The sequence below is a fragment of the Geotrypetes seraphini genome, chromosome 2 (genome assembly GCF_902459505.1).
Source record: "Geotrypetes seraphini chromosome 2, aGeoSer1.1, whole genome shotgun sequence".
Taxonomy (NCBI): domain Eukaryota; kingdom Metazoa; phylum Chordata; class Amphibia; order Gymnophiona; family Dermophiidae; genus Geotrypetes; species Geotrypetes seraphini.
Window position 1 is genome coordinate 331,056,669 of NC_047085.1, and position 27,016 is coordinate 331,083,684.

General features: G+C 45.3%; 1 protein-coding gene across 4 annotated transcripts in view; it reads left to right on the forward strand.

Moving 5' to 3' along the window:
- Positions 1-27,016, forward strand: part of ANLN (anillin actin binding protein) — a 321,192-nt gene that overhangs the window by 39,807 nt on the left and 254,369 nt on the right. For all 4 annotated transcript variants that reach the window (XM_033930208.1, XM_033930207.1, XM_033930211.1 and 1 more), the window contains exon 4: positions 1,919-2,262. In XM_033930208.1, the coding sequence (XP_033786099.1) occupies positions 1,919-2,262 (344 nt within the window). The remainder of the gene's footprint in view (positions 1-1,918; positions 2,263-27,016) is intronic.

Sequence of the window (27,016 nt, forward strand, 5' to 3'; positions counted from 1 at the left end):
GTATTGTTTGTTTTGAGCAGAACAATGTTTTAGCCTGTCCTTGCAGGTGCCTCTACTTCATGGATGTATTTGCCTCTCTGTGCTTGGGTATTGACTGATGGGAGGAGCCAAGCTAATCTGTGATGTACACTAGAGAATGACACAGGGAAAAAATTTGTCCCTGTCGCTGCCCTGTACCCGTGATCACTGTCCCTGTCACCGCCCCGTCCTCGCGACCACTTTCCCTGCCCTGTCTCTGTCCCCGCGACTACTATCCCCGCAGTATCCATACAAGTCTCAGTACTGCAATATTTAGCTTATTCCTTACTTATAAATCAAAGTTCTGGCTGCTGAACTAGAGAAAGATGTTCAGCTGGCAGGGCTTTCTTTATAAATTTTTTATCAACACAACTAATCCTAAAATAAAATAAATATAAATTTGTTTTCTACCTTTGTCTGGTTTCTGCTTTCCTCATCTTCTCATTAATTTCCTTCCATCCACTGTCTGCCTTCTCTGTCTCTTCCATATGCTCTGTTACTCTGCCTCTCCCTTCCATCTCTCCCTCTACCCTCACCCCAATTGGTCTGCCACCCTTCTTCTTCCCTCCGCTCTCCCCATAGTCTGGAATTTTTCTTCCCTATTTCCCTTTAGTGTCTGTTTCTCTCCACCCCATCTTCCCCAGTTCCCTTAAGCGTCTGTTCCTCTCTACCCCACCTTCCCCAGTTCCTTTCAGCGTCTGTTCTTCTCCACCCCATCTTTTCCTCCCTTTTTCTACCTTTGTCTGGTTTCTGCTTTCCTCATCTTCTCATTCATTTCCTTCCATCCACAGTCTGCCTTCTCTGTCTCTTCCATATGCTCTGTTACTCTGCCTCTCCCTTCCATCTCTCCCTCTACCCTCACCCCAATTGGTCTGCCACCCTTCTTCTTCCCTCCGCTCTCCCCATAGTCTGGAATTTTTCTTCCCTATTTCCCTTTAGCGTCTGTTTCTCTCCACCCCATCTTCCCCAGTTCCCTTAAGCGTCTTTTCCTCCCTACCCCACCTTCCCCAGTTCCCTTTAGCGTCTGTTCTTCTCCACCCCATCTTTTCCTCCCTTTCTCCCTCCCTGCTCCTTAACTTTGCGGCAGGCGATTTCTCTAAAAGTGCTTCCTGTCAGCAGCTGGAGTGTTGAAATCGCGTGTGACTGCAGGAAAGGTTGTCTCTGATGCAACTTCCGATTGCATCAGAGATGACCTTTACGGCAGCCACACGCGATTTCAATGCTCCGGCTGCTGGTAGGAAGCACTTTTAGAGAAATTGCCTGCTGCGAAGGTAAGGAGCAGGGAGGAAGATGCTCAGATGGCGGCTGCGATCAGGCTCGGGCGCTGGCAATCGGGCAGCAGCGATCAGAAGGGATGGATGGAGGGAGATGTTTGGGTGGTGGCAGCTATCAGTATGGAGGGAGAGAGCGTGATCGGTGACCCCACGTTTTCCCTCCCTTCCCTTCTGAGACAAGGCCATTCACCGCTCCATGGGCGGTGAATGGCCTTCTCCCCGTACCCGTTTTTTTCTCCCCGTACCCGTAATTCTTTTCTCTCTCCCGTTTCGGTGGGTTACCCGTGGCTAGCCGCGGGTAACAGCTACCATGTCATTCTCTAATGTACACTGGAGGCGGAGTGAAAAACCTTTTGGTTCTCTTCTGCAGCCCATGGGGGTAAGGGGAAATAACCCTATGGTCAAAAATGTCTCACCTATCTACTGGAAAAGAGCTTACCAGGGTAAGTACATAATCTCCTTTTTATGGGCTTTTGATAACATTTTTTTTTTTTTTTGGGGTGAGGGGGACCTGACCCTTAACTGAGTCTTGTTCTTTATTAATGTACATAGCATTTTAATTTCTGAGTTGACCAAGTAGAAATGCATCTACAAACATTTCTTCTCCTTTTTCATTAAATTTCTAGGTAGCTCGCCTGAAACTTCCCATCTGTCACCACTTCAGTCACAGATACAAGTTTCTCCATCAAAGCCACTCTTTGCTGTCCCATCAGATACTCCTCCATCTGGGAGAAAAGGTCGTTTTGCCAAATTGGCAGCTACAATTGGCTCCTGGGAAGATGACCTAAGTCATCCATCTATAAAATGCAACAATGCACAAGAACAGCCTGGCACTGCTTGTTTATCAAAATTGTCCACTATAAGTAAAGCATCTGCTAGCATCAATAGCTGCAGTGTGAAGCAGGAAACCACATCATGTTCACAAAAGTCTGAGGCATTGGAGAATAAACCAGCTATCTCTGGGACACCGGTGAGTGAGCATTTACAAAACATTTTTATTTCTGTATTTCCCACTTTAAATCAAAGGTAACACTGATGAGCAAAATTAAAAATGTTATTTGCAGTTTGCTTTCTAAAACACTTAATATTCATCAACTTAAAGTTGACCTAATTTAAAATTATAGTTATGTTTATATAACAATTAGTGCTGTTTAACCAGCTGGTAGTATAGCAAGTTCATGTTCTATATGTAAACAGTCTTGTAAAATCACTTCTACTGTTTAAATCATTTATATTTTTTCCTGATTAAACATGTGAATGAGTTGAGAAATTTGATTCCAGATTTATACTGCTAATGTGAAAATCAGTTTACATAGTCACTTGGATCAAATGTGAAGCTCTGATTATTGTTCAAGTGTCAATCCTTAGGTAACGTATATGTAATTAACACTATGGTAAATGATGTGCAATTTAATCCCCTGGTGCTGAGTGAATTGAAAAGCACCATTAAGGAGTTTAAGGGTACTATCACTGGTCAAAAATTTCCATTTGAAAAAATAATTAAAAATATTATCTAATTCACTTTTATATTTTTTCTTTTACTTTCTTTGTTAATCAATTATTATAACATCAATTTTAAATGTTGATTAACTCATTTGATTCCTGGAGTATCTGCAACCGGATTCAAAATCAACCAAGTAGCTTTGCAATGGTCGGCCAAGTTAACCAAAAAGCAGAGAACCAGGCACTTTATCTTTTGATCCCAACGGAGACCAAATCCGTTTCACCCTGCGTTGGCTTCTTCAGGGGAAGTGCTCAACTGCTGTTATCATTAATGCCGACTTACAAATGGTTGTTGAATCCTGTGGACATTAAAGAAATCATACTTAATACATCATTGCATTTTTATTGGGATCGTGGTTGTTTAGACTTACATACTCTGTAATGAATCTTTAACACGGTGACGCCACTCACATATCATACAGTCGCCTCTTGCTTTCACCCACACATATTCTAAAATGGCGCCAGCTTTTAAAAAACGCCAACGTTTTATTGATCCAATCAAAAAGATCTTCTCGCGTGACATCGCTGGTTTCAAAATTTATATTCAAATGCAAATTTGATGATGCATGACCTCACTTTTTATGTTTGATTGAATATGTATCTCATGGTAATTAAACTAAAGAAACACCAAGTCGAAGAAAAAAATAACAAAATGACCATAACATGGAAACATCAGTGAAAAACATCTAATGTGGTACACTTCCTCGTGCTTTTATCTGATTGATCTACCAGAAAGACCGCGTTCCAATGATACTGGTTGTCAAATACTACTTGCTCCATTGATGTACTGCCTGAGGGACAGCAGTCTTACATTAAGGATACTACTCATTTTTAAAATATAATTTCCAACATTAGTCACGACAATGCTTGATGCTCACTTTAGATATCAATTCGTTGTACACCTCTATCCCCCAAGAGGAAGCCTTGATGGTGATCTGATATGTATTAGACACACAAACCGGTCCATACTTAGTACTGACAGATATTTTTGCTACAGCTGACCAGACTAGCAATGAAATAAAACGTTTTTCTTTTTTTCTGATAAGTTGTATGTCCAACTATCTGGGGTGGCTATGGGTGCAACCTTTGCACCATCCATAGCTTGCATATATGTAAACAAATTTGAAAGAGTTTGGGTGTCGTGTTCACCTTTTGCAGAAAAATATTTTCATGGCATAGATTCATCGATGATTATTTCCTTTTGTGGACTGGTACAACAGATGAGTTCTCGGCTTTTTTTCAAATGGCTGAATGCATGCAATGAAAATATACAGTTTCAGAGCTATTCTTATAACATTGCATTTTTAGATGTCAACATTTAACAAACAGCTGATGAATTCATAACCAAAGTACACAGCAAGAATACGGATCGTAACACCTTGTTGCACTCGTCGAGCTGTCATTCAAGTGGGTGTAAGCAAAGTTTACCCTATTCACAATTTTTGCAGTACCAATGTATTTGCAGAGAAGATCAAGATTTTAAGTATTATGGCAAAAATTGAGTGAAAGAGGTTAGTATTAAGAATCTGAAAGCTGCTTATAAGAGAGCCAAGTATAATCATAGGGAACTCTTACAGAACACACACTCAAGACAAGAACCTGATCACAACATTAAAACATTCATCTCTCAGTATACCAATGCAAGTCCGAGAATTAGTCGTATCATCAAGAAACATTGGAACATCATGCAGACACACAACATTTTCAAACAAAAGATTGAGAACAGCATTCTCCAGAGGAAAAAATTTGAAAGAAACTTAAGTCCCTTGATGATGAGGGGGTCATCTCCACGTTTAAAACAAGTTCTAACAGATCATTACAAGTGTGGACATTGTAAGAACTGTAATGTCATCATACAAACAAAAAGTTTCACGAATCCTGTTGATGGAAAAAGTTACCTGATAAGACATTTTAGCAATTTGAAATAAGGTATATGCGGGGAAAACTGGAAAAAGTTACCCGATAAGACATTTTAGCAATTGCAACGGCACCTACGTTGTAATCTTATTACATGTTCTTGCAATAAGGTATATGCGGGGAAAACTGGAAAAAGTTACCCGATAAGACATTTTAGCAATTGCAACGGCACCTACGTTGTATCTTATTATATGTTCTTGCAATAAGGTATAAGCGGGGAAAACTATCAGAAGTCTAAAAACTAGACTGTATGAACATAGCTCCAATTTAAAGAGAAATAAAATGGAAGCACCATTATTAGCCCATTGTACTGAATTTCACCATAAGTTTGAACATTTACGGTGTTTGGTGATAGATGTGGTAACCAAGAATCAGAGTGGGGGTGATCGTGCAAGGAGATTATTACAAAATGAGCAACACTGGATATTTAAACGAAAGACTTTAGAACCAGTTGGGCTCAATAGCCAGATTGAATGGAGAGCTTTTTTATAATTTAGACATTGTGTGTCTTCAGGTTTTTTTGGGGATGCAGGTTTCAACATGGAACTTCTGCTTCAAGTTGAGAATAGAGTTTATCCTAGGACAAGCAGGCAGCATATTCTCAACATGTGGGTGACGTCACCGACGGAGCCCTTCAGCCGACAGCCTCGCAAGCAGACTTGCTTGAAGATCTTTTAAGAGCTTACGAGTGCTGCACCGCGCATGTGCGAGTGCCTTCCTGCCCGAGTTAGGGCGCGCGTCTCCTGTGAGGTTCAATGTTTTCTGCGGAGCCGAGAGTCTTGTTCACTTCATCTCTGCACCTCTTCGTACGCCTTCTCGCACCACGGCTTTATTTTCTTTCAGTTGCTGTGCCCGCGTGTCTTCTATCTTTTTTTCTTTCTTAAAAAAAATATATTTTATCTTGTCTTTTTTTCGGCTGGCAGCCTTTGGGCCTAGGCCAGGCCCTTGAACCACGTTCCTTTGCCGGTCTCTCTTTTTTTTTCTATGCCCCGGCCTCTTACCGGGTTCAAAAAGTATAGCCAGTGCGGCAGGGTCATTTCAATCACCGACCCTCATTATTGGTGTATTGTTTGCCTGGGTCCCGAACATTGTCCCGACACTTGTTCGTGCTGTGCTACCCTTCAACCTTGAGCCCTTGCGACCTCGGGCCGCGTGGGAGCCCTGCTCCGCCCCCCCGAAACTCCAGCGATCCTGCTTCCTGCCTTCAGAGCAGCTCCTCTGCCACCGGGAGCTGCCTACACTACACTTGTGACCTCGGGCCGCGTGGGAGCCCTGCTCCGCCCCCCGAAACTCCAGCGATCCTGCTACCTGCCTTCAGAGCAGCTCCTCTGCCACCGGGAGCTGCCTACACTACACTTGCGACCTCGGGCCGCGTGGGAGCCCTGCTCCGCCCCCCGAAACTCCAGCGATCCTGCTACCTGCCTTAAGAGCAGCTCCTCCGCCACCGGGAGCTGCCTACACTTCACTTGCGACCTCGGGCCGCGTGGGAGCCCTGCTCCGCCCCCCGAAACTCCAGCGATCCTGCTACCTCTTTACAAGCCATCTTCACCGGAGGAGCCTACCTTCTCCGGCCCCCCCTGCATCGAGAGAGGAGCGTGGGAGCCCTGTTCCGCCCCTCCCGACACAGGAAAGCCGACATTTTATTGTTTGTTTAAATACCACTTGTTATTCCTGCTCGTTACTGTCCTGCTACCAAGTATAACTTTCCTGCCGCTCTGTCTCTTACCCCACCTACCACTGACCATTCAGTTCATAGCCTAGCAGACCACCCAGCTCTCTCCTGTCCTTATCTAGCTTAGATATCATAGCCCACCCCCCCGTAGGATCGAGCTCCATGCCAACCCCCTTCCTCTTCTGATACAAACCACCTAGCACCTCCCCCCCTCCCGCCTAAGCTCTTCCCCCCCCCTAAAAAAAAAAAAATGAAGCCACCTTTTTGGCTCCTCTTCCTCCTGCTCTCCTCCTCTCCCTACACCACCCTATGCTTGAATCCTCCTTCCCCTAACCTTCCCGACCCCTCAACTGACCCAAACTTCTGTCCCGGCCTCAGAATTCCCACGCTGCTACGCACCAGAAACCATCCCTCCAAAAAAATCCCTCGAAGAGCCAACCACGCATCCTTAAAGCCTGTTCCCTCTGCCAACCTCCCTAACCTTGCCTCTGACTCGCTTACCCCAGTCCCAACTCTCTACTGCATCGCCAGATCCGCGTGCAATAAGATTCAAATCCTGAAGGAACTTCTCGAGGACTCTGACCGGGATTCCTTTGCATCACGGAATCCTGGATCACGAAAGATGACATATTTACACAAAATGAACTCTGCTCCCATGGCTACCAAGGTCTGTTTTCTCCCAGAACTAACCGTACAGGTGGCGGTCTGGCACTAATCTACAAATCATTCTTTGATGTCCAGCTCATCGAAAAGAGCAGCCACACCTCTCTAGAATACATGTTGGCCTCGGTCAACGACGAACTCCAACCTCACCCACTGGGCATCCTACTTATTTACCGCCCACCTACCCCTTGGAACAAATCCTCTGATCTCGTTCTCGAAACTATTTCAAACGCCTTCCTCAAATTTCAAAGACTCTTGATCATCGGGGACATCAATCTCCACCTTGACAACAATACCAACAAGGATACGATCGAACTGAAGAGCTTCCTCACCTCTCTCGGTTTCTCACCCCCCTCTTCATCCCCATCCCACGAAAAGGGACACACTCTAGACCTCATCACCTTCCTTGATCTTACTGCCTACAAAACCTTAGCCAGCGACACCCGCTGGGAACAGGTCCCCTGGTCCGACCACTTCCTTGGGACCTTCTCCCTCCCCATTTTCATGTCACACCTCGGGGCTCCTCCCCTCTCCTCTAATTCCATCACCTTTCGTAAAAAAATCTCAAGCGACTTGTTCTGGACAAAATTTCTCAAACAATTCTCCTCCGCCCCTAAGCCTGCCGACCCTGAATCCAACTGGCATAACTGGACCACCCTCTCTGAATTCACCTACCACTCCCTCGCCCCCCCCTTTCCACCAAATCCATCTCCTACCCTCGCAAAGCCCCCTGGTACCTCCCTCACCACAGAGAACTAAAGCAGAAATGTCGAGCTCTGGAGCGCAAATGGAAAAAATATAACTCCCCTTCCGATAAACAATCCTGGAGAACCAATATTAAGCACTACAATTCAGCACTAAAAAAAGCTAGAAGGAACTTCTACGGCGAGAAAATCTCCAGATCCAACAACCAGAGTAGTACTCTCTTCAAAATCTGGCGCTCCCTAACCTCCAAAAAAGACTCCACCTCTCTCCCCTCCTCTCCCTCAGCCGATGTTCTAGCAAAATTCTTCAATGAAAAGGTCAAAACCTTACGATCCTCCTTCCCACCTGCAGTCTCCTATAACTCCCTGGTGCTCACTGACCCCATCCCTACTCTGCTAGCCTCTAGCGCTTTCCCAGCTGACAGACTCTGGGCTGCCTTCGACCAAGTATCCGATTCCCTCACCCTCAAACTCTGTCTCAAAATGAGATCCTGCAATTGTTCTTTAGACCCTTTCCCCTCCTACCTCTACGAGAAAATACCCACTCAAGCCATTTCTTCCATTACCAAACTCCTAAACTCTGCTCTACATTCGGGCCTTTTCTCTCCAGAAATGGGCCATATCGCCTTAACCCCGCTACTGAAAAAACCCGACCTCGACCCTTCCGCTCCATCCAGCTATCGCCCAATAGCAAATATCCCCCTCCTGACCAAGATGCTCGAGTCCATCATATCGACCCAACTCTCATCCTACCTAGAGAAATTCTCCATTCTCCTACCCTATCAACATGGCTTTCGCCCCAATTTCAGCACCGAATCCCTCCTGACCTCCCTAATCTCCAAGGTCCAACAACTTCACTCCTGCAACAAGTTCGCCGTCCTCCTACAATTTGACCTCTCTGCTGCTTTCGACGTTGTTCACCACAACATTCTACTTTACCAACTCTCCGAGATTGGCATCACCTCTACAGTCCTTGATTGGTTCTCAAAATTCCTTCATTCCCGTTCCTACACTGTCAACAAGAATGGCACCTCATCCTCCCCCTGGATACCAATCTGTGGAGTCCCGCAAGGCTCACCTTTATCCCCTATCCTTTTTAACATCTATATGACCTCCCTAAAACTCCTCCAGCTATCCTCCCTTGAATCAATTTACACCTATGCTGACGACATCCTTGTCCTTCTGGAGACAGACTCGAACCTCAATGATCTCTCAGAGAACATATCCTCCTGTATCTCGAACCTGCAATCTTGGGCCCACACTGTCCAAATGAAATTGAATGAATCCAAGACAAAACTTCTCTGGCTTGGCCCAAAATTAGTCCAGCTACCCACCTCAATCCCACTGTCCTCCGGCTCCACCCTGCAGCTCGAATTCTCCAGCAAGGTCCTAGGTGTCACCATTGACTCTACACTGTCCTTCAACGACCACCTCAACTCCCTGGTAAAAAAATGCTATTTCAGCCTTCATATGCTGAGGACAGTAAGATCCCGTTTCCATCAAAAACATTTCGCCGTTCTCGTCCAATCCATCATCCTCTCCAGACTGGACTATTGCAATTCCATCTTCATATGCTTAACGAAGAAAAACCTCCACAGACTCCAGCGGATCCAAAATGCCGCAGCCAAGCTTAGCTTTGCAAAAAATAAATTTGATCACGTCTCACCACTCCTATCCAAGCTTCACTGGCTTCCGATAATTTCCAGAGTCCACCTCAAATGCATCTGCCTAACTTTCAAGATCCTCCACGGCATCCTTCCTCCATTAATCCCACTGTCCTGGAATTCCCTGAATCTTAGTACCACCAGACCTACCCAAAAATCAAAACTATCCTTCCCCTCATTAAAAGGCATTTCCCACCCAGGAAAACTGGGGACTTCCCTCTTCTTCAGATTCACCGAACTCTGGAATAACCTTACCTCCCCTCTTCGGAACCTGAGTGCTCTCCAACCCTTCTGCAAACATCTTAAAACCTGGCTTTTCTCAAAAACTTAATCCCTCCCTCCTCATCTGACATCCCAGCTCTTTAACATTCCTCTTTCCTCCGATCTTCATCTAACCCCTTTCTTTGTAGTTCCTTTCTCTTCACAATCCCTGTAAACCGTGCCGAGCTCTATGACCATGGAGATGGCGCGGTATACAAACCTAAGATTTAGTTTAGTTTAGTTAGTTTAGCCCTTCGCAGACGCCATGCTAAAATTCTTCAACTATTTGGCACTATGCTGAGAGGGTCTCGACCAATGCTTCGGGGACGGCCTCGACCAAGACCTTGACCCCCAACACCAGTGGTTGCCTCGGCCTCAACAACTTCGGCCTCGAAGGCCTCGGCTGCAGTCCTTTTTAAGTCTTCATCTGTGGGTAAGTCTCCTGTTTCTCCTTCAGGTACCCTTCCTAAGAAGCCTACAGAGTCTCAGGCATCCCAGGCCGTGCCTACGGTCCTGCCAGCCTCTACGAGACCTCCAGCTAAGCGTGCTTCCAAACATAGGGAATACTCATCCTCGAGGTCACCCTCTTTGGAGTGCACTGCTGCACCTTTGAGACCTAATCCTTTCATGTCGGTGCCTATGTTCGAGGACATGTTGAAAGCCATTTTGACCACTCAGATCTCCTCGGTCATGGCTCAACTTCTCCCGGCCTCGACCCTGCTTCCTATGAGCCAGCCTGAGCCTCTAGTTGAAGCACCTCGAGGCAAGCCTCGAAAGTCTCTTCGCTTATCATCCAGTGACTCTTTGCCTACTCCTGGGGCACAGTCTCCTGAACCTCGACCGAGGCAACACTCGAGGCATCTTGCTTCCAAGTGGAGTCAGGAGTCTTCTCTCAAGCAAAAGGCCTCTCCTCCCAGTACTGAGTCTTCTATGCCTTGTTTATCAAAGGCCGTCGAGACTCCTTCAAAAACTAAACATAAGTCTCGGTCTCGCAAAGCTTCTACACCTGCTGCTTCGCCTCGAAGCTCGTCCAGGTCAGACTCCTCCATCAAGACCGCCTCCGAGGGAGCTTTCTCCTCCTGCCTCGACCCACTCTGTTTCTCGCACCCCGGGGAATTCACCATCAAGGCTTCTCAAGCGCAAACACTCTGACTCCTCCTATCACAGGTAGTGGAGCTTCCTCAGTGACCATGGTGCTGGACTCTGAGCCTCCTTCTCAATATTCCAGAGAGGCTTCTCCATCCTATTCTGCGGCTCCTAGGTCTCGCTCTCCTTCTCCTGAGGAACCGTCTACCTCCAAGTCTGCCTCATTTGCGAGATTTGTCTTTGACATGGGGAAAGCTCTTCAGCTGGATCTTCACTCTCACTCTAAGTACACTCCTGAGTACTTAGCCGACATGGAGTTACCTCATCCACCCAAGGAAACCATGAGGCTTCCCTTGACTCCTGTCTTAAAACAAACTTTCCTTAGGAATATGGAAACTCCTTACTCTATTACGGCCATATCTTCTAAACTGGAATTCAGGTATCGCACCGTCCCTTGTAAGGGGTTTGAGAAATCCCAATTATCTCACCAGTCCTTAGTGGTGGAATCTTCATTAAAGAAAGCTCAACCATCTACGCTGCGGTCCCTCCAGGCAGGGAGGGCTGTACCATGGACAAGTTTGGCTGCAGGCTATATCAGAATTCCAATGGCCAATAGAATTCTCAACTACAATTACATTTTCACTGCTTACTTTAATCACTTCCTCAAAATAATGCCTGTTTTTCCTGGCTCTTGAGGAGCAGTGTCTTCCTGAGTTGAAACAGATTATTTGTACTCTGTCACAACTTCGACTCTTCATGCTACAAGCCACGTACGATGCCTTTGAGCTCTCATCCAGAGTTTCTGCCTTTGCGGTGGCTATGCGTTGCCTCGCTTGGCTCCGCATTGTGGACATGGACCCTAATTTACAGGATCGTCTAGCAAACTTGCCTTGCCAAGGGACTGAACTATTTGATTCCATTGAGGCTGCTGCAAAGCGTCTCTGAACATGAGCGCTCTTTTGCCTCCTTGATTCAGCTGAAGCCTAAGACTCATTCCGCTTGGCCTTACAAGCCTCCACCACGTTATCCTCAAAAAATGATGCCAAATTTTTCCAGGCCCCCGTCTAGACATCCTCCACAACAGCAAAGACAGCAGAAACCTCAGACTCCTGCTGTGGCTAAACCAGCTCAGTTTTTTTGACATTCTCAGTCTAGGAATACCAACCTCCCTCCATCAGACTTCTCTGCTACCCATTGGAGGTCGCCTTCACCATTTTTATCACCAATGGGAGCTGCAGGGCTGTGGAGTCTGAGTCGGAGGAAATTTCGGGTACCTGGAGTCGGAGTCAGAAGTACAAAAAACTGAGGAGTCGGAGTCGGAACATTTATCTACCGACTCCACAGCCCTGGGGAGCTGATTACCTCAGATCTCTGGGTTCTCAAAATACTTCGGGAGGGATACTCACTTCATTTTCTTCAAGTACCTCCAGATCTCCCTCCAAGAGAGTTGCCTTCCAGTTTGTCACAACTTCCCCTTCTCCTTCAGGAAGCTCAGGCTCTTCTTCACCTTCAAGCGGTCGAGGAGGTTCCCTTGAACCAATGGGACACGGGGTTTTATTCCCGTTATTTTCTAGTCCCAAAGAAGACGGGGGATTTGCGACCCATTCTGAACCTCGGAGCCCTCAACAAATTTCTAGTCAAAGAGAAGTTTTGGATGCTTTCTTTACCAACTTTGTATCCTCTAATGGATCGGGGTGATTGGTTATGCTCTCTGGATCTCAAAGAGGCTTACACTCATATCCCAGTCCATCCAGCCTCTCGCAGATACTTAAGATTTCGGGTGGGGAATCTTCATCTACAATACAGAGTTCTTCCTTTCTGACTCGCCTCATCCCCCAGAGTTTTCATGAAGTGTCTGGTGGTGGTGGCTGCTGCCTTCCGTATCCAGGGTCTTCAAGATTTTCCATACCTGGATGACTGGCTCATCAAAGCCCCCTCTCAACAAGGGGTTATTGCAGCGATCCGACAGACTATTATGTTCCTCCAATGTCTGGGGTTCAAACTCAATTTTCCAAAATCCCAGTTGCACCCCTCTCAAACTCTTCAGTTCACTGGGGCCATTCTGGACAGTGTCCAGCTCAGAGTGTTCCTCCCTCAACCATGCCAAGATACTCTCATTCGCCTTTGCTATCAAGTGTTTACTCTCGCATCAATTTCAGCGAGACAAATGATGATTCTACTCATTCATATGGCCTCTACAGTTCACGTGACTCTTTTTGCCAGACTTCACCTTCGCGTACCTCAGTGGACCCTGGCATCTCAGTGGCAGCAAGCTACTGACCCACTCTCTCAACACATTACAGTAACTCCTTTGTTGAGACAATCTCTCCACTGGTGGATGCTCTCTTCCAATCTTTCCCGAGGTTTGCTTTTCCACTCTCTTCCTCATCAGAAGGTTCTCACGACAGAATCATCAACCTACGCATGGGGAGCCCATCTCGATGGTTTCTGTACTCAAGGCCATTGGTCCCCCGCAGAACGTGACTGTCACATCAGTCTGTTGGAACTCTGAGTGATTTTCAATGCTCTCAAAGCTTTTGAACATCTCTTTCATGACAAAGTAGTCCTTGTCCGGATGGACAACCAAGTCGCCATGTACTATGTCAACAAACAGGGAGGCACAGGATCTCACTCCCTTTGTCAAGAAGCTCTGAAGCTATGGGATTGGGCAGTTCATCACAACATCTTTCTCGGAGCTGTATACATTCAAGGTCAGCACAACTGTCTGGCGGACAAATTGAGTCATCTTCTGCAACCTCACGAATGGACACTCAATTCCTCGCCTCTATGTCAGGTGTTTGCTCAGTGGGGGACCCCTCAGATAGACCTCTTTGCGTCTCCCATCAACAACAAGCTGCCTCAGTTCTGCTCCCGGATATACTCGCCTCACCACCTCGAGGCAGATCCATTCCTCCTGGAATGGACAGATCGGTTTCTTTATGCCTTCCCTTCATTCCCTCTGATTGTCAAGACTCTTATCAAACTCAAGACCGAATATGCCACCATGATTTTGATAGCTCCTCAGTGGCCAAGACAACCGTGGTACTCCCTTCTACTTCAACTCAGTACCAGTTTTTCCCTCTCTGCTTACTCAGTCAAGGGTCCTTATTGCATCCCAACAGCTTAGTACCTTTCAACCTAACTGCTTCTCTACAGTTTTCTCAGTCTGTACAGGACGTTTTAGAGGCTTCCAGAAAGCCGTCCACTAGGCAGTATTACAATCAGAAATGGACTAGATTTTCTGCTTGATGTACTACTTGCAACATGGAGCCAATATCTTCCTACTTGTGTTCAGTTTTGGATTATTTACTTTACTTATCGCACTCGGGTCTCAAGTCTACATCTATCAGAGTCCATCTTAGTGTGATTACTGCTTTCCATCAGCCTCTTGAGGGGAAACCTCTGTCTGCACATCCTGTGGTTTCCCGCTCCATGAAAGGACTTTTCAATGTTAATCCACCACTCAAACCACCTCCAGTGGTCTGGGATCTCAATGTCATCCTGGCTCAATTGATGAAGCCTCCATTTGAACCAATTGATAAAGCTCATCTCAAGTATCTCACTTGGAAAGTCTCCTTTTTCTCATTGCCCTCACGTCTGCTTGAAGAGTCAGTGAGTTACAAGCCTTGGTTGCACATCCACCTTTCACAGTTTTCCACCATGACAAGGTGGTCCTCCACACTCATCCAAAATTCTTGCATAAAGTTGTCTCAGAATTTCATATTAATCAATCTATTGTCCTTCCAGTATTTTTTCCAAAGCCTCATTCTCATCCTGGAGAAGTTGCGCTTCATACTTTGGACTGTAAAGATGCCTTGGCTTTCTACTTGCAACGCACTCAACCTCACAGAACAGCCCCACAACTTTTCATCTCCTTAGATCCAAATAAGTTGAGGCATCCTGTCTCGAAGCAAACCATATGCAACTGGATGGCTGCTTACATCTCCTTCTGCTATGCTCAGGCTGGTCTCCCTCTGCAGGGTTGAGTCACGGGCCACAAAGTTAAAGCAATGGCGGCGTCTGTAGCTTTCCTCAGATCAACTCCTATTGAGGAAATCTGCAACGCTGCCACTTGGTCCTTGGTTCATGGGAAATCTGCAAGGCTGCCACTTGGTCCTCGGTTCATACTTTCACTTCTCATTATTGTCTGGATACTTTCTCCAGAAGGGATGGTCATTTTAGCCAGTCCGTTTTACAAAATTTGAGATTCAAACTGTTTATTGATGCAAACATCATCAAATACAACAAATACAACATCAAGGCACTGATTACAACAATAATGCATCAAATATAATAAGATAATTATATATAATAAAATAAACATATTCCACTTTCAATAAACCCTCACTTTATCTATATGTGACTATGTGTTTGAATCTTTCAATAACCTCTACCACCCCTCTCCACACCCTCCCCACCCCACCCAATGGTACTCTGTACCCCACCTCATCAAAACACACCAATATTATTTTCATTCAATTAAATAAAAGTCCAATTAAGAGACCCAATTTAAAACCACACTACGGCCCTTAGGATGTAAGTCTTGCAAATATGAATCCCAGGTTTGTAGAAACAACATCTTTCGCTTTCTAGTCAACTGATGTAATTGGTTCCGCCAATGCCAAAACCTCGGTGGGTCAGGGATCGTCCAATATTGAAGTATACATTTTCTAGCCAATAGACTCATTTTCTTACACAGCGCCTTATGTCCCTTAGGCAAATGGCCAAAAGCTTCTGGCAAATGGCCAAAATAAAGAGGGAAATTAAGACAAAAAAATACCAGGACCTAAATTGCATATATACTAATGCAAGGAGCCTAAAGAGCAAAATGGGGAAATTAGAAGTTATGGCCAAAAATGAGAACATAGACATCATTGGGGTCTCCGAAACATGGTGGAATGAAGAAAACAAATGGGATACAGCACTACTGGGGTACAAACTCTATAGCCAGGAAAGGTCAGGTCAGAAAGGAGGAGGAATAGCTCTATACATAAAAGAAAGCATACACTCGACCAAAGTGGACACAGCAGCGACGACCAACAATTTGGAATCGCTATGGGTTAAAATACCAGGAAGAAAAGGGCCCGAGATAAAGATGGGCCTGTACTATCATCCACCTGGGCAAACTGAAGCTATCGATGAAGAAATGGAAGCCGAGATGAAGCTAGAATGCAAAAGTGGTAACATGATTATTATGGGAGACTTCAACTATCCCGGGATAGATTGGAGTCTTGGAAGCTCCAAATGCGCCAGAGAGACCGGATTCCTGGAGGCTATACAGGATTGCTTCATGGATCAACTTGTTAGAGAACCGACGAGAGGGAATGCCACTCTGGACCTAATCCTAAATGGGCTAAGAGGGCCTGCAAAGGAAGTGGAAGTAATGGGACCGTTGGGAAACAACAATCACAATATGATCAAGTTCAAAATTGAAGTAGGAATACCGAAGGGAAAAAGAACCATAGCTACAACTTTTAACTTCAAGAAAGGAAACTACAAAGCGATGAGAGTAATGGTAAGGAAGAAACTTAGGAACACCTCAAAGAAATGGCAGACTGTAGAGCAAGCCTGGTCTTTATTCAAGGACACGGTGATCGAAGCGCAAAATCTGCATATCCCAAGATTCAGAAAAGGGTGCAAAAAGAATCGAACAAAAGACCCTGCATGGATAACCAAAGAAGTGAAGAAAGCGACAGGGGATAAGAAGAATTTATTCAGGAAATGGAAAAAGGACAAAACTGAGGAGAATTGGAAAGAGCACAGGAAATATCAAGAAGAATGTCACCGAGTGGTTAGAAAAGCCAAAAGAGAATATGAGAAACTGGGCCTCTTCTCTCTCGAACAGAGGAGATTGAGAGGGGACATGATCGAAACATTCAAGGTACTGAAAGGGATAGACTTAGTAGATAAGGACAGGTTGTTCACCCTCTCCAAGGTAGGGAGAACAAGAGGGCACTCTCTAAAGTTGAAAGGGGATAGATTCTGTACAAACGTAAGGAAGTTCTTCTTCACCCAGAGAGTGGTAGAAAGCTGGAACGCCCTTCCAGAGGCTGTTATAGGGGAAAACATCCTCCAAGGATTCAAGACAAAGTTAGACAAGTTTCTGTTGAACAAGTACGTGCGCTGGTAGGGCTAGTTTCAGTTAGGGTTTAAATTTAAACGGAAACCTGCATATTCACCATATTCTTTAATCAATTCCAATAATGCCGTTAAAGAAGGCAAAGGATCCATGAGGTGTACTAAAATATCATCTGCAAAAGCCAGAAGTTTAAAAGTTGTACTTCCGATATCAATTCCTCGTATAGACAGCATTGCATATATATCCCGAATAAGGGGGTCTAAAGTAAGTACGAATAATAACAGAGATAAGGGACAACCCTGTCTCATCCCCCTGTAAATAGAGAACTTATAAGTTTCAAAATCCTTTAACACCAATTTAGCTTGTGGAAGAGCATACAAAACATGGACTGCAGATACAAAAAAACCATCAAAACCATATAATTTTAATGTTTCATATAGAAAATCCCATCGTACCTTGTCGAATGCCTTTTCTGCATCAATACTGACCAGCACCAAAGGTAAAGACATCAGAGAAAGGGTGGGACTGCCGGAAGAGGAAGCAGCACAGACGCAGGGCTCACAGAAGGGCCAGGACCGCCGGAAGAGGAAGCATTTCAGAACAGGGCTCACAGAAGGGCCGGGACCGCCGGCAGAGGAAGTAGTAGGAGAACGGTAGGAGCTTCTCCATGATGGGGGTGGGGAGGCTGTGGGGGTGCGAGCGGTCCTGCGGGGGGGGGGGGGGTGAATTGGACGTTGGGGCTTTCAGGGTGGGGACAGGACTTCAAGGGGGAGAGGAGAGTCGGGGCGGGCGAAAGGAGAGTCGGGCGGCGACGGGAGAGTCGGGGCGGCATGCACGGTATACGGGTGTGCGCGGTATATAAAAATTTCTTTACATAAATTTCTGTTCCCCGCGCACTATACCCGTGTGCGCGTTTTACACGGGTGCGCGGTATATGAGTGAAAATACGGTACACAGCAAAATACAAAATTCTGCTGCGCTATTACCCCTTGACAGAGCACATATCGTCCCTCTCCATCCTTACTCAAAATTTGTAAATTATCCACTAGACTCCTAAGAAACAAAATTGCTACTCCTCTGTGTTTATTTTGTGCAGAAGATGCCACACATTCCCCAACCCACCATTGCTTCAATTTCATATGTTCAATATTATTCAAATGAGTCTCTTGAAGAAAGGCCACATCCACCTTGTGACGTTGTAATTGCTGCAAAATTTTTGTACGTTTGATAGGAGAATTAATTCCTCCCACATTCCAAGTTTACAATATTAACCAAGATTCATTTTCATTAACCATTCCACATACTCTTCCTTCAATATCCGTGTAACCCGGCCACCCCAGCCTCTGACCAGGTTCCACCCTAACATCAGCTGACCATTCAGTTTCAAAGCTAGATAGAAAGTACCATTTCCTTTCACCCATTCCCCTATTTCCAATCCTTCCCCCACTATCCCTCTATAATTTCCCACCCCCTAAACCCTACCCAAAATTGTATCTCAAGACCTACCATATAGCTCTCAAGAGCTCTAAGAAAGAAGTAACTTCACCACCTCAACCACCCCAATATACATCCCCAACTTCTAGATAAACACCTAATAAATCCCCACCTTCAGTATCCCTATCATTCCTTTCAACACACATACTACACTTAAACAGCACATAATCATCCAAGTCCCACCACTATTTAACTTCCCAATCCCTAATACAGTGTTTTTCAACCTTTTTTGGGCAAAGGCACACTTGTTTCATGAAAAAAATCATGAGGCACACCACCATTAGAAAATGTTAAAAAATTTAACTCTGTGCCTATATTGACTATATATAAAGTAATTCTCTTGAATAGGAATCAAATAAACACAAAGAAAGTATTTTATAATTACTTTATTATGAAATATTAAGTAAACAGAATAGTGAAAAATTATAAAATACTTTATTCAGTGCGAAACCTGGGCCTGTTTGGCTGAACACAAAGCTGATATTCTGGCTGGAATCGAAGAAAGACACACACGTAGCTCTTCGTCAACAGCTCTCAGTCTCTCTCTGTATTTGGTTTTTATAGCAATCATGCTTGAAAAGCTAATCTCACACAGATATGTAGTGGAAAATGGGAGCAATGTCCAATGTCAAAATAGCTTTGTTTTCCAGAAGGGGGAACTCCTTGGCGGTATCCAACCAAAAACTGTCCAAAGGTAGATCAGCAAATCTTAGCGTAAAACCACGATTTTGTCTCAGTTCAGTTAGTTCCTCCTGCTCCTGTAAAGTCATGTCTTTTCCACCAACTGATGCTGAGCTATAAGGGTCTCTAACCCAGTCAAGGCATTCAGTGGAGGCTGAAGAGAAATAAAATGACAACTTCTCCTCAAGAGTTTTTAAATGTTTAACTATTATCTCACACAGTGCAGCAGTGTGAACACCTTGCCATTGCTTGGTGAGTGTGAACATTTCAAGATTGCCACTTTCCACGTGTTGATGCCAGAGTTGCACCTTTGAACGGAATCCATTTATTTTATCTGTACTTGAAAGCAGATTTTCACTTCAGCCTTGCATTCGTGTGTTCAGTTCATTCAGATGATAAAATATATCTGCCATGTATGCCAGCCTTGCACACCACTCATCACTTGCAAGCTGCTTTGCGTAATCTGACCTCTCATTTGTCAGAAACACTTTAAGTTCCTCCCGCAGCTCATACACACGAACCAAGACCTTGCCACGCGACAACCACCGGACAGACACTTGTGCAGTTTTCCCACTTAAGTCCTCCTTTTTCAAGGTATTCTGATGTGACCCGAAAAATTTCTTCTCCTGTTGTTTTTTCTGACAATGCCTTGCAAAAAAAGAAGTTTTCTCTAATTGCATCACCATCAACAAAACGTACATTGGCCAAGAGTTGAGCATGTCCACTGATATCAGTAGACTCGTCAAGTTGCAATGCAAATTTCTCACTGATACGGATCTTTTCCAAAACCACACTTTCGATATCTGCAGACATGTCATTAATACGTCTGGAAATTGTGTTGTCTGAGAGAGGGACTTTGGCTATTTCCTTAGCTTCTTCAGGTCCGAGCATCTCCTCTACAATAGCTTTGCAGGCAGGAAGTATTAATGTCTCTGCCACAGTGTGCGACTTTTTTGACTTGGCTATAAGTTCAGCAACTTGATAGCTAGCTTTAAGAACTCTTTCATTTACCTTTGTGGTTTTTCTCATGAAAGTTGCCTGTTTCTCCGTGTTGTCACGCAGGCGAACAAAATAGTCCGCATTCTTGTTTTGAAGCGAAGGGTGTTTCGTTTGGAGATGGCGTTTAAGTTTGCTTGGGACCATAGCACTGTTAGCTAGCTTTTCACCACACACCACGCACAGTGGAGTTGGTTTGTTTGCATCTCCAGTGAAAGTAAATCCAACTGAAATATAGCTTTCGCTATATTGCCTTGCACCAGAGAATTTGCTTGCGCTAACCATCTTTGCTTTCTTTTGACCCCCACTCATACTTGGGCTCTCATCTGGCTCCAAATTTTGTTCAGAGTCTAGTTCTTTCCTTTTCAAAAACTTGTCCATCACTGCAGTATCTCACTGTCACTCAGGACTTACTGCGCTTGTCTCCTCCAGATAGCCGCTGTCCGTCACACTCAGCACTCTTCTGATCGATCCCCGATGAGCCAGCGGATGACAGCTCCAGATGACAGCTCTGTAAAACTAAACAAGCCAGACCAGCACAGATCAATCCTACACCGTCAATCCTAACAGAAAACCATGTCTTTCAAACACACAGAACACAGAAAACACCTTCGCCTAGTATGGAATATGTCATCACAAACTAACCCCTCACCCTTTTACAAAACTGTAGTGTGGATTTTAGCCACAGTGGTAACAGCCCTGACACTCATAGAATTCTGAGCATCAGAGCTGCTACCACCACGGCTGGCGCTAAAAAACGCTCCACAGTTTTGTAAAAGGGGGGATAAAATAGAAATACACAGTTTCAACGCTGTAACTCAGAGGTGCCCAAACTTTTTGAGCTTGTTAGCTATTTTAAAATGACCAAGTCAAAATGATCTACCAATAATAAAATTAAAAAACACAAAGCACACTATATGCTGAGAAAATGTTAATTATCATTCCTATTCTGGGTTTTTTTCAAAGAGGTCAAGGCAGATGACTATGCATTGTCACCTCAGTAACAACCATACAAAAATAGACAAATATACTCTCCATCCTTTTTATTAAACCACAATAGCAGTTTTTAGCGCAGGGAGCTGCGCTGAATGCCCAGCGCTGCTCTTGACGCTCATAGGCTCCCTGCGCTAAAAACCACTATTGCGGTTTAGTAAAAGGTGACCATATTGTAAAATATAGACAGCAGATATAAATTCAGAACTGTGCATAGTAAGTGAAGGGAAGTTTTCATCTCTGGGAATTTACCCAGTTAACTATTAAGTTATTTGGGCAAATTCCTTTGAAAACTGTGGTAATACTGCCTCCACTTTGCTAAATTTAAAATAAAATCATTTTTCCTACCTTGTCTGGTGATTTCTGGTTGCACTTTCTTCTTCTGACTGTGCATCCAATCTTTCTTCCCTTCTATCAGCCTGTATGCTTTCTCTCCTCCACACCTCATTCCCTCCCCCAACTTTTTCTTCCTCTCTCCCTGACCTTTCTTTCTTTTTTTCTGTTTCTCTTCTTTCCTTCTTTCTCCCTGCCTGCCCCCTTTCTTTCTTTCTCCCTGCCGTTCCCCAAGCCACTGCCACTGCCATCGGGGAACAGGACCCACCAATGGATAACAGGCCCCAAAGCCGATGCCGACGCATGCTCTCCCTGACGTCAATTCTGCAGTCGGATATGGAAGTTCCGCCCAGCCAGGCAGCGATTGGCTGGCCGAACTTCCTCTCCGACTGCAGAATTGACGTCGGGGAGAAGAAGACTTATCGGCTCGATAGATTAGATCGCCAAGACAAAGTGAGTCCTGGGTGATCGACTCACTTTGCCTTGGCGAGCTACTGGCACCCCTGCCCCGGGCCCCCTGTCAGCTCCGGGCCCCTGAATGCAGGACTGGTAGTACTGCCCTGATGGCGGCCCTGCGGCACACCAGGCAACATCTCGCGGCACACTAGTGTGCCGCGGAACAGCGGTTGAAAAACACTGCCCTAATATATCATCACCATCATTAACCTTAGTAATCTATTCAACACACTTTCTGCACTCAATCCTCCCACAATTTAACTTCGCAATCCTCCAATCAACTTCCAGATCTTTAGATTACACCTCCGGGATCTGTTTTCTAGATCTTCCAACTTATCTAACATTGCTGACTCCTCCAAGTGTACTTTTGCCATTTCCTGTTGTACCGCAATAATATCTTCAGTCATGGTATTAACATGTGTTTCCACCAAATCTTGTCACTTCACCAACTCCCCCATTTCATGCTTTAAATCCGTTACAGCTTTAGTCACATCAAGACGCAATGATTGCATTTCTTTACGAATATCCAAAAGCAGATCTCTCAAAGAATCCGTCGCCTCCTGTGAGCTATCATGAAGTTCCATTTCATCCCCTTTTACAGCTCCCAATTCCACCAAATTAGCTTCCTGCGGACCAACTTCCATCGTTTTTGAATCTCCCATCTTCTTTCCAACAAATCTATAACAGTCCAGTTTTCTCCATTATTTTCCAACGTCGGATAAATTCAAGAGGGAAGAGCAAAATAAATGAAAGGATTGCTCAAAAGTACTTAAAAACTCAAACTCAGATGATTTTGCTCAGATGCTATATTTAGATGTAGTACACATAAGAACCATAGATGTAGTACTCAGATATCTTATTTCAGTGACCTGGTTCACCATGGTCCGATTTTAATTTATTGTCAACTGAAAATCTCAAAAGGGATCAGTCCAGATCACATACAAGATGGTTTCAATGATTCAGCTTGATTCAGCTTAAACATGTAATCAAAAGCCTCTAGGTGGCAGCATGGATTTACTTTAGAAATTGCCAACTCTCCCTCCATCCCATTATGCTTAGCTTTGAGGTCACCCACATGTTGAGAATATGCTGCCTGCTTGTTCTGGGATAAAGCACAGTTACTTACCATAACAGTTGTTATCCAGGGACAGCAGGCAGATATTCTCACAACCCACTCACCTCCCCTGGTTGGCTTCTTAGCTAGTTATCTGAACTGAGGTACCTCATAGGAGATGCGCGCCTTAACTCGGGTGGGAAGGCACTCGCGCATGCACGGTGCAGCACTCGTAAGCTCTTCAAAGATCTTCAAGCAAGTCTGCTTGCGAGGCTCTCTGCTGCGGGGCTCCGTCAGTGACGTTGAGAATATATGCCTGCTTTCCCTGGATAATAACTGTTACGGTAAGTAACTGTGTTTTCTCAGGCAGTACATCAATGGAGCAAGTAGTATTTGACAACCAGTATCGTCAGAATGAGGTCCTTCTAGTAAACCAATCGGATAACAGCACAACGAGGAAGTGTTTCACGTTGGATGCTTTTCACTACTGTTTCCCTGTTACAGTCATTATCCCAGGACAAGCAGGCAGGTATTCTCACATATGGGTGCCTCACAAGCAGACTTGCTTGAAGAAACTCGAAGTTTCGAGTCGCCCGCACTGCGCATGGACGAGTGCCTTCCCGCCCAGCGCAGGGCGCCGTCTCCTCAGTTCTCAGTTTTCCGCGGAGCCGAGAAGTCCGTCTTTGACTCTCTGCGTTTAACTTCGTTCCTTTGTGCCTTCTCTGAACTGCGGTTTGTATTTTTTTCCTCACGAATTGCTGTTCTTATTTTATTTCTTTTATTTTAGTAAAAAAATATATATATATTTTCCTTCTTCCATCCGTTTTTCGGGACAGGCCGCTCGGCCGTAGCCCGAGGGCTTTGATCTTGTGGCGGCTATTTTTCCTTCTATGTCCAGGCCTGCCATGGGCTTCAAGAGGTGTAGCAAGTGTCAGCGCGCGATCTCTCTTACGGACACTGCCTCAAGTGCCTTGGGCCGAAACATCATCCTAGGTCGTGCCTGCCTTGCCAAACACTTCAGCCTCGTGCTTTCAAGTGTCGTTGTATTTTGGTGGACAAGCTCTTCGAGATGGGAGTCTTCTACTGATCCCTCAACTTCGAAGGCGTCCTCGGCCTCGACTCCTACCGAGGTCCCTCCTGCACCTATTGCTTTCACCTCGAGCCTCATCAGATCTTCGTCGTTTGCAACGGCTCTTTCTTCGACGTCATCTGCTGTATCTTCCTCTGTTTCCTCAGGTTAGATAGCTCAGCAATCTGTTCCATCGGTAATGATTAAAGTGTCTAAGACTCCCAGGTCGAAGCACACTCACACTACTTCGAAGGAACCTCCAGCCAAAGCAGGTGCTCCGGTTTCAGACGCGGATCCATCCTTGCCGGCTTCTTTCCAGACCGTGTTAGAGAAGCAGTTTATTCAGTTCCTTACTAACATGGGACCCAAACTGCTTCCTCTTATCCAGCCTGGGCATTCAGCAGACTCCCGTGAGGTCGAGCCGCTTACTTTGCCCCAGTCTGAACTTAACACACTCTTTGCAGGGAGCATAGTCTCTGCGAGTGTCTGGTCTGGCATCCAAGCACGTGAAGCAAACAGCAGATTCTTTGCGAGTGCCTCGACAGGAATCCTCACACTCTATACAAGGAGCAGAGTCTTTGGGAGTGCATCGAGGTTCCTCCACCAAGCCTCTGGAGTTACGATCTACAGCCTCTAGTCCTATTCATCCGATGGCATCGGCTGCTCTTGTCTCCGAGGCGAAGTCTCCTCGATCCTCGATATCTGATTCCAGACACAGTTCTCACCGATGTTCAAGGCCTTCATCGAGGCATCCTTCCAGGCATAGTTCTTCTCAAGACAGACCATCTTCTTCTAAGCCTCGATCTACTCCAACCTCAACCAGACCACCGACTCCTCGTTCGAGGTCTCCGATGCCAGACCTCAAGGATATCCCGGTTTCGATTGCCTCGTCCAAGTCACCAGGTTTCTTTGATGCCTTTTTCCCTGCCAAAGCTTCATCTTCGACTCAGGCTGCCTCGACGTCCTCGAGTTCTTCTCGAGGCAAAGCATTGGCAGATCAGCTATCTTTCTCGTCTTTCCTTTGACATATGGCTGTGGACTTGGATCCTCAATTAGATACTGGCTCGAAATAGTCTAAGGTGTATCTAGAAGTCATGCATCTTCCTCAACCTCCGGCAGAGTCTCTTAAGCTTCTACTTCATAAGCTTTTCAATCAGACTTTTGGTCGATGCATGGAAACACCTTTTTCCATACCAGCTGTTCCAGGCAAATTGGACTCTAGGTATAAAACTGTGCATCGCAAGGGATTTGACAACTCAGTTATCTCATCAATCCCTCCTTGTCGAGTCCTCCTTAAAAAGGTCCCATACTTCCAAGGTTTATGCCACCGTTCCTCCTGGAAGGAAAGGGAAAACTATGGACAAATTCGGACGTCGCATCTATCAAAATGCTATGATGTCCTCTAAAGTCCTCAATTATAATTTTCAATTCATCACTTATTTTGAATTACTTATTTTTTTATTACCAAAGTTCTTGAATTATCTGAATACGCAAATGCACTTTGAATTTCAAGAAGTTATTGCTTCTTTGTCTCAACTCCGTTTGCATCTCCTCCAGTCATCTTATGATGCATTCGAATTATATGCTCGAACAGCTGCTTGCTCTGTTTCTATGCGTCGTCTTGCTTGGCTTCGTACCATTAACATGGACCCTAATCTTCAAGACCGCTTGGCTAATATTCCTTGTGAGGGCTAATATTCCTTGAGGAATCTATCAAGGCAGCCACCAATAAATTGTCTGACCATGAAAAATCTTTTGCTTCGATTGTCAGACGTAAGCCAAAGCCAGCTCCTGCCAAGCTTGCACGCCCTGCTCTTATCTATGAACGGCGTCATGCTCCAAAACCCGCTCCTTACACTCGCCCTCCTCTTAAGAAACAGCAACCTCAGAAGCAACAAAAACCTCAACCTTCTGCTGCACCTAAGGCTTCTCAGCCTTTTTGACTGTTTACAACAGAGCATAACCTCCACCGTTCTGACTGTCTTATTTTCCTCCTATAGGAGGTCATCTACATCATTTTTACGACCGATGGCCGTCAATTACCTCCGACCTCTGGGTGCTTACCATTATCAGGGAAGGATACTCTCTTCATTTCACTCAGGTTCCACCAGAGCTTCTTCCAAGAGAGTATCCTTCCAATCCATCCCAGACCGTCCTTCTTCTTAAGGAAGCTCAAGCTCTGCTTCGTCTCCATGCCTTCGAACCAGTTCCCTTAGAGCAGCAAAACAAGGGTTTTTACTCCCGTTACTTCCTTGTTCTGAAAAAGACGGGCGATCTGCGACCCATTCTGAATCTCAGGGCTCTCAACAAATTTTCTAGTCAAAGAAAAGTTTTGAATGTTGTCCCTGGCATCCCTTTATCCCCTTCTCGAGCATAACGACTGATTATGCTCTCTGGATCTCAAGGAGGCCCACACTCATATCCTCATTCATCCGGCCTCCCGTTAGTATCTCATATTTTGGGTGGGGAATCTGCATTATCAATACAGAGTACTACCATTCGGCCTGGTCTCGTCTCCCAGAGTGTTCACCAAGTGCCTGGTAGTGGTAGCAGCAGCTCTAAGGAATCATGGTCTTCAGGTGTTTCCCTTCCTTGACGACTGGCTCATCAAAGATTTCTACAAAGTTTGGGATTCGAGATCAATTTTCACAAATCTCAGCTTCAACCTTCACAGACTCTACAATTCATTGGAGCTGTTCGGGACACTGTCCAAGTCAGAACATTCCTTCCACAGCAACGTCTGGAAGCTCTGAGTCTACTTCAAATCTGTCATACAGTGTCTTCCCGATCTTCCATCTCAGCAAGACACATGATGGTACTCCTAGGCCACATGGCCTCCACAGTATACGTGACTCCTTTTGCCAGACTTCACCTCAGAATTCTTCAGTGGACCCTGGCATCTCAATGGACGCAAGTTTGCGATCCACTTTCTCGACACATCAGTCACTCCTCCTTTTAAGCAGTCTCTCTGTTGGTGGATGCTCTTTTCCAATGTTTCCAGAGGCTTGCTTTTTCAAACGCCCCCTCATCAGAAGGTCCTCACGACAGACTCTTCGATCTAAGCTTGGGGCGCTCATCTTTATGCTCTCCTTACTCAAG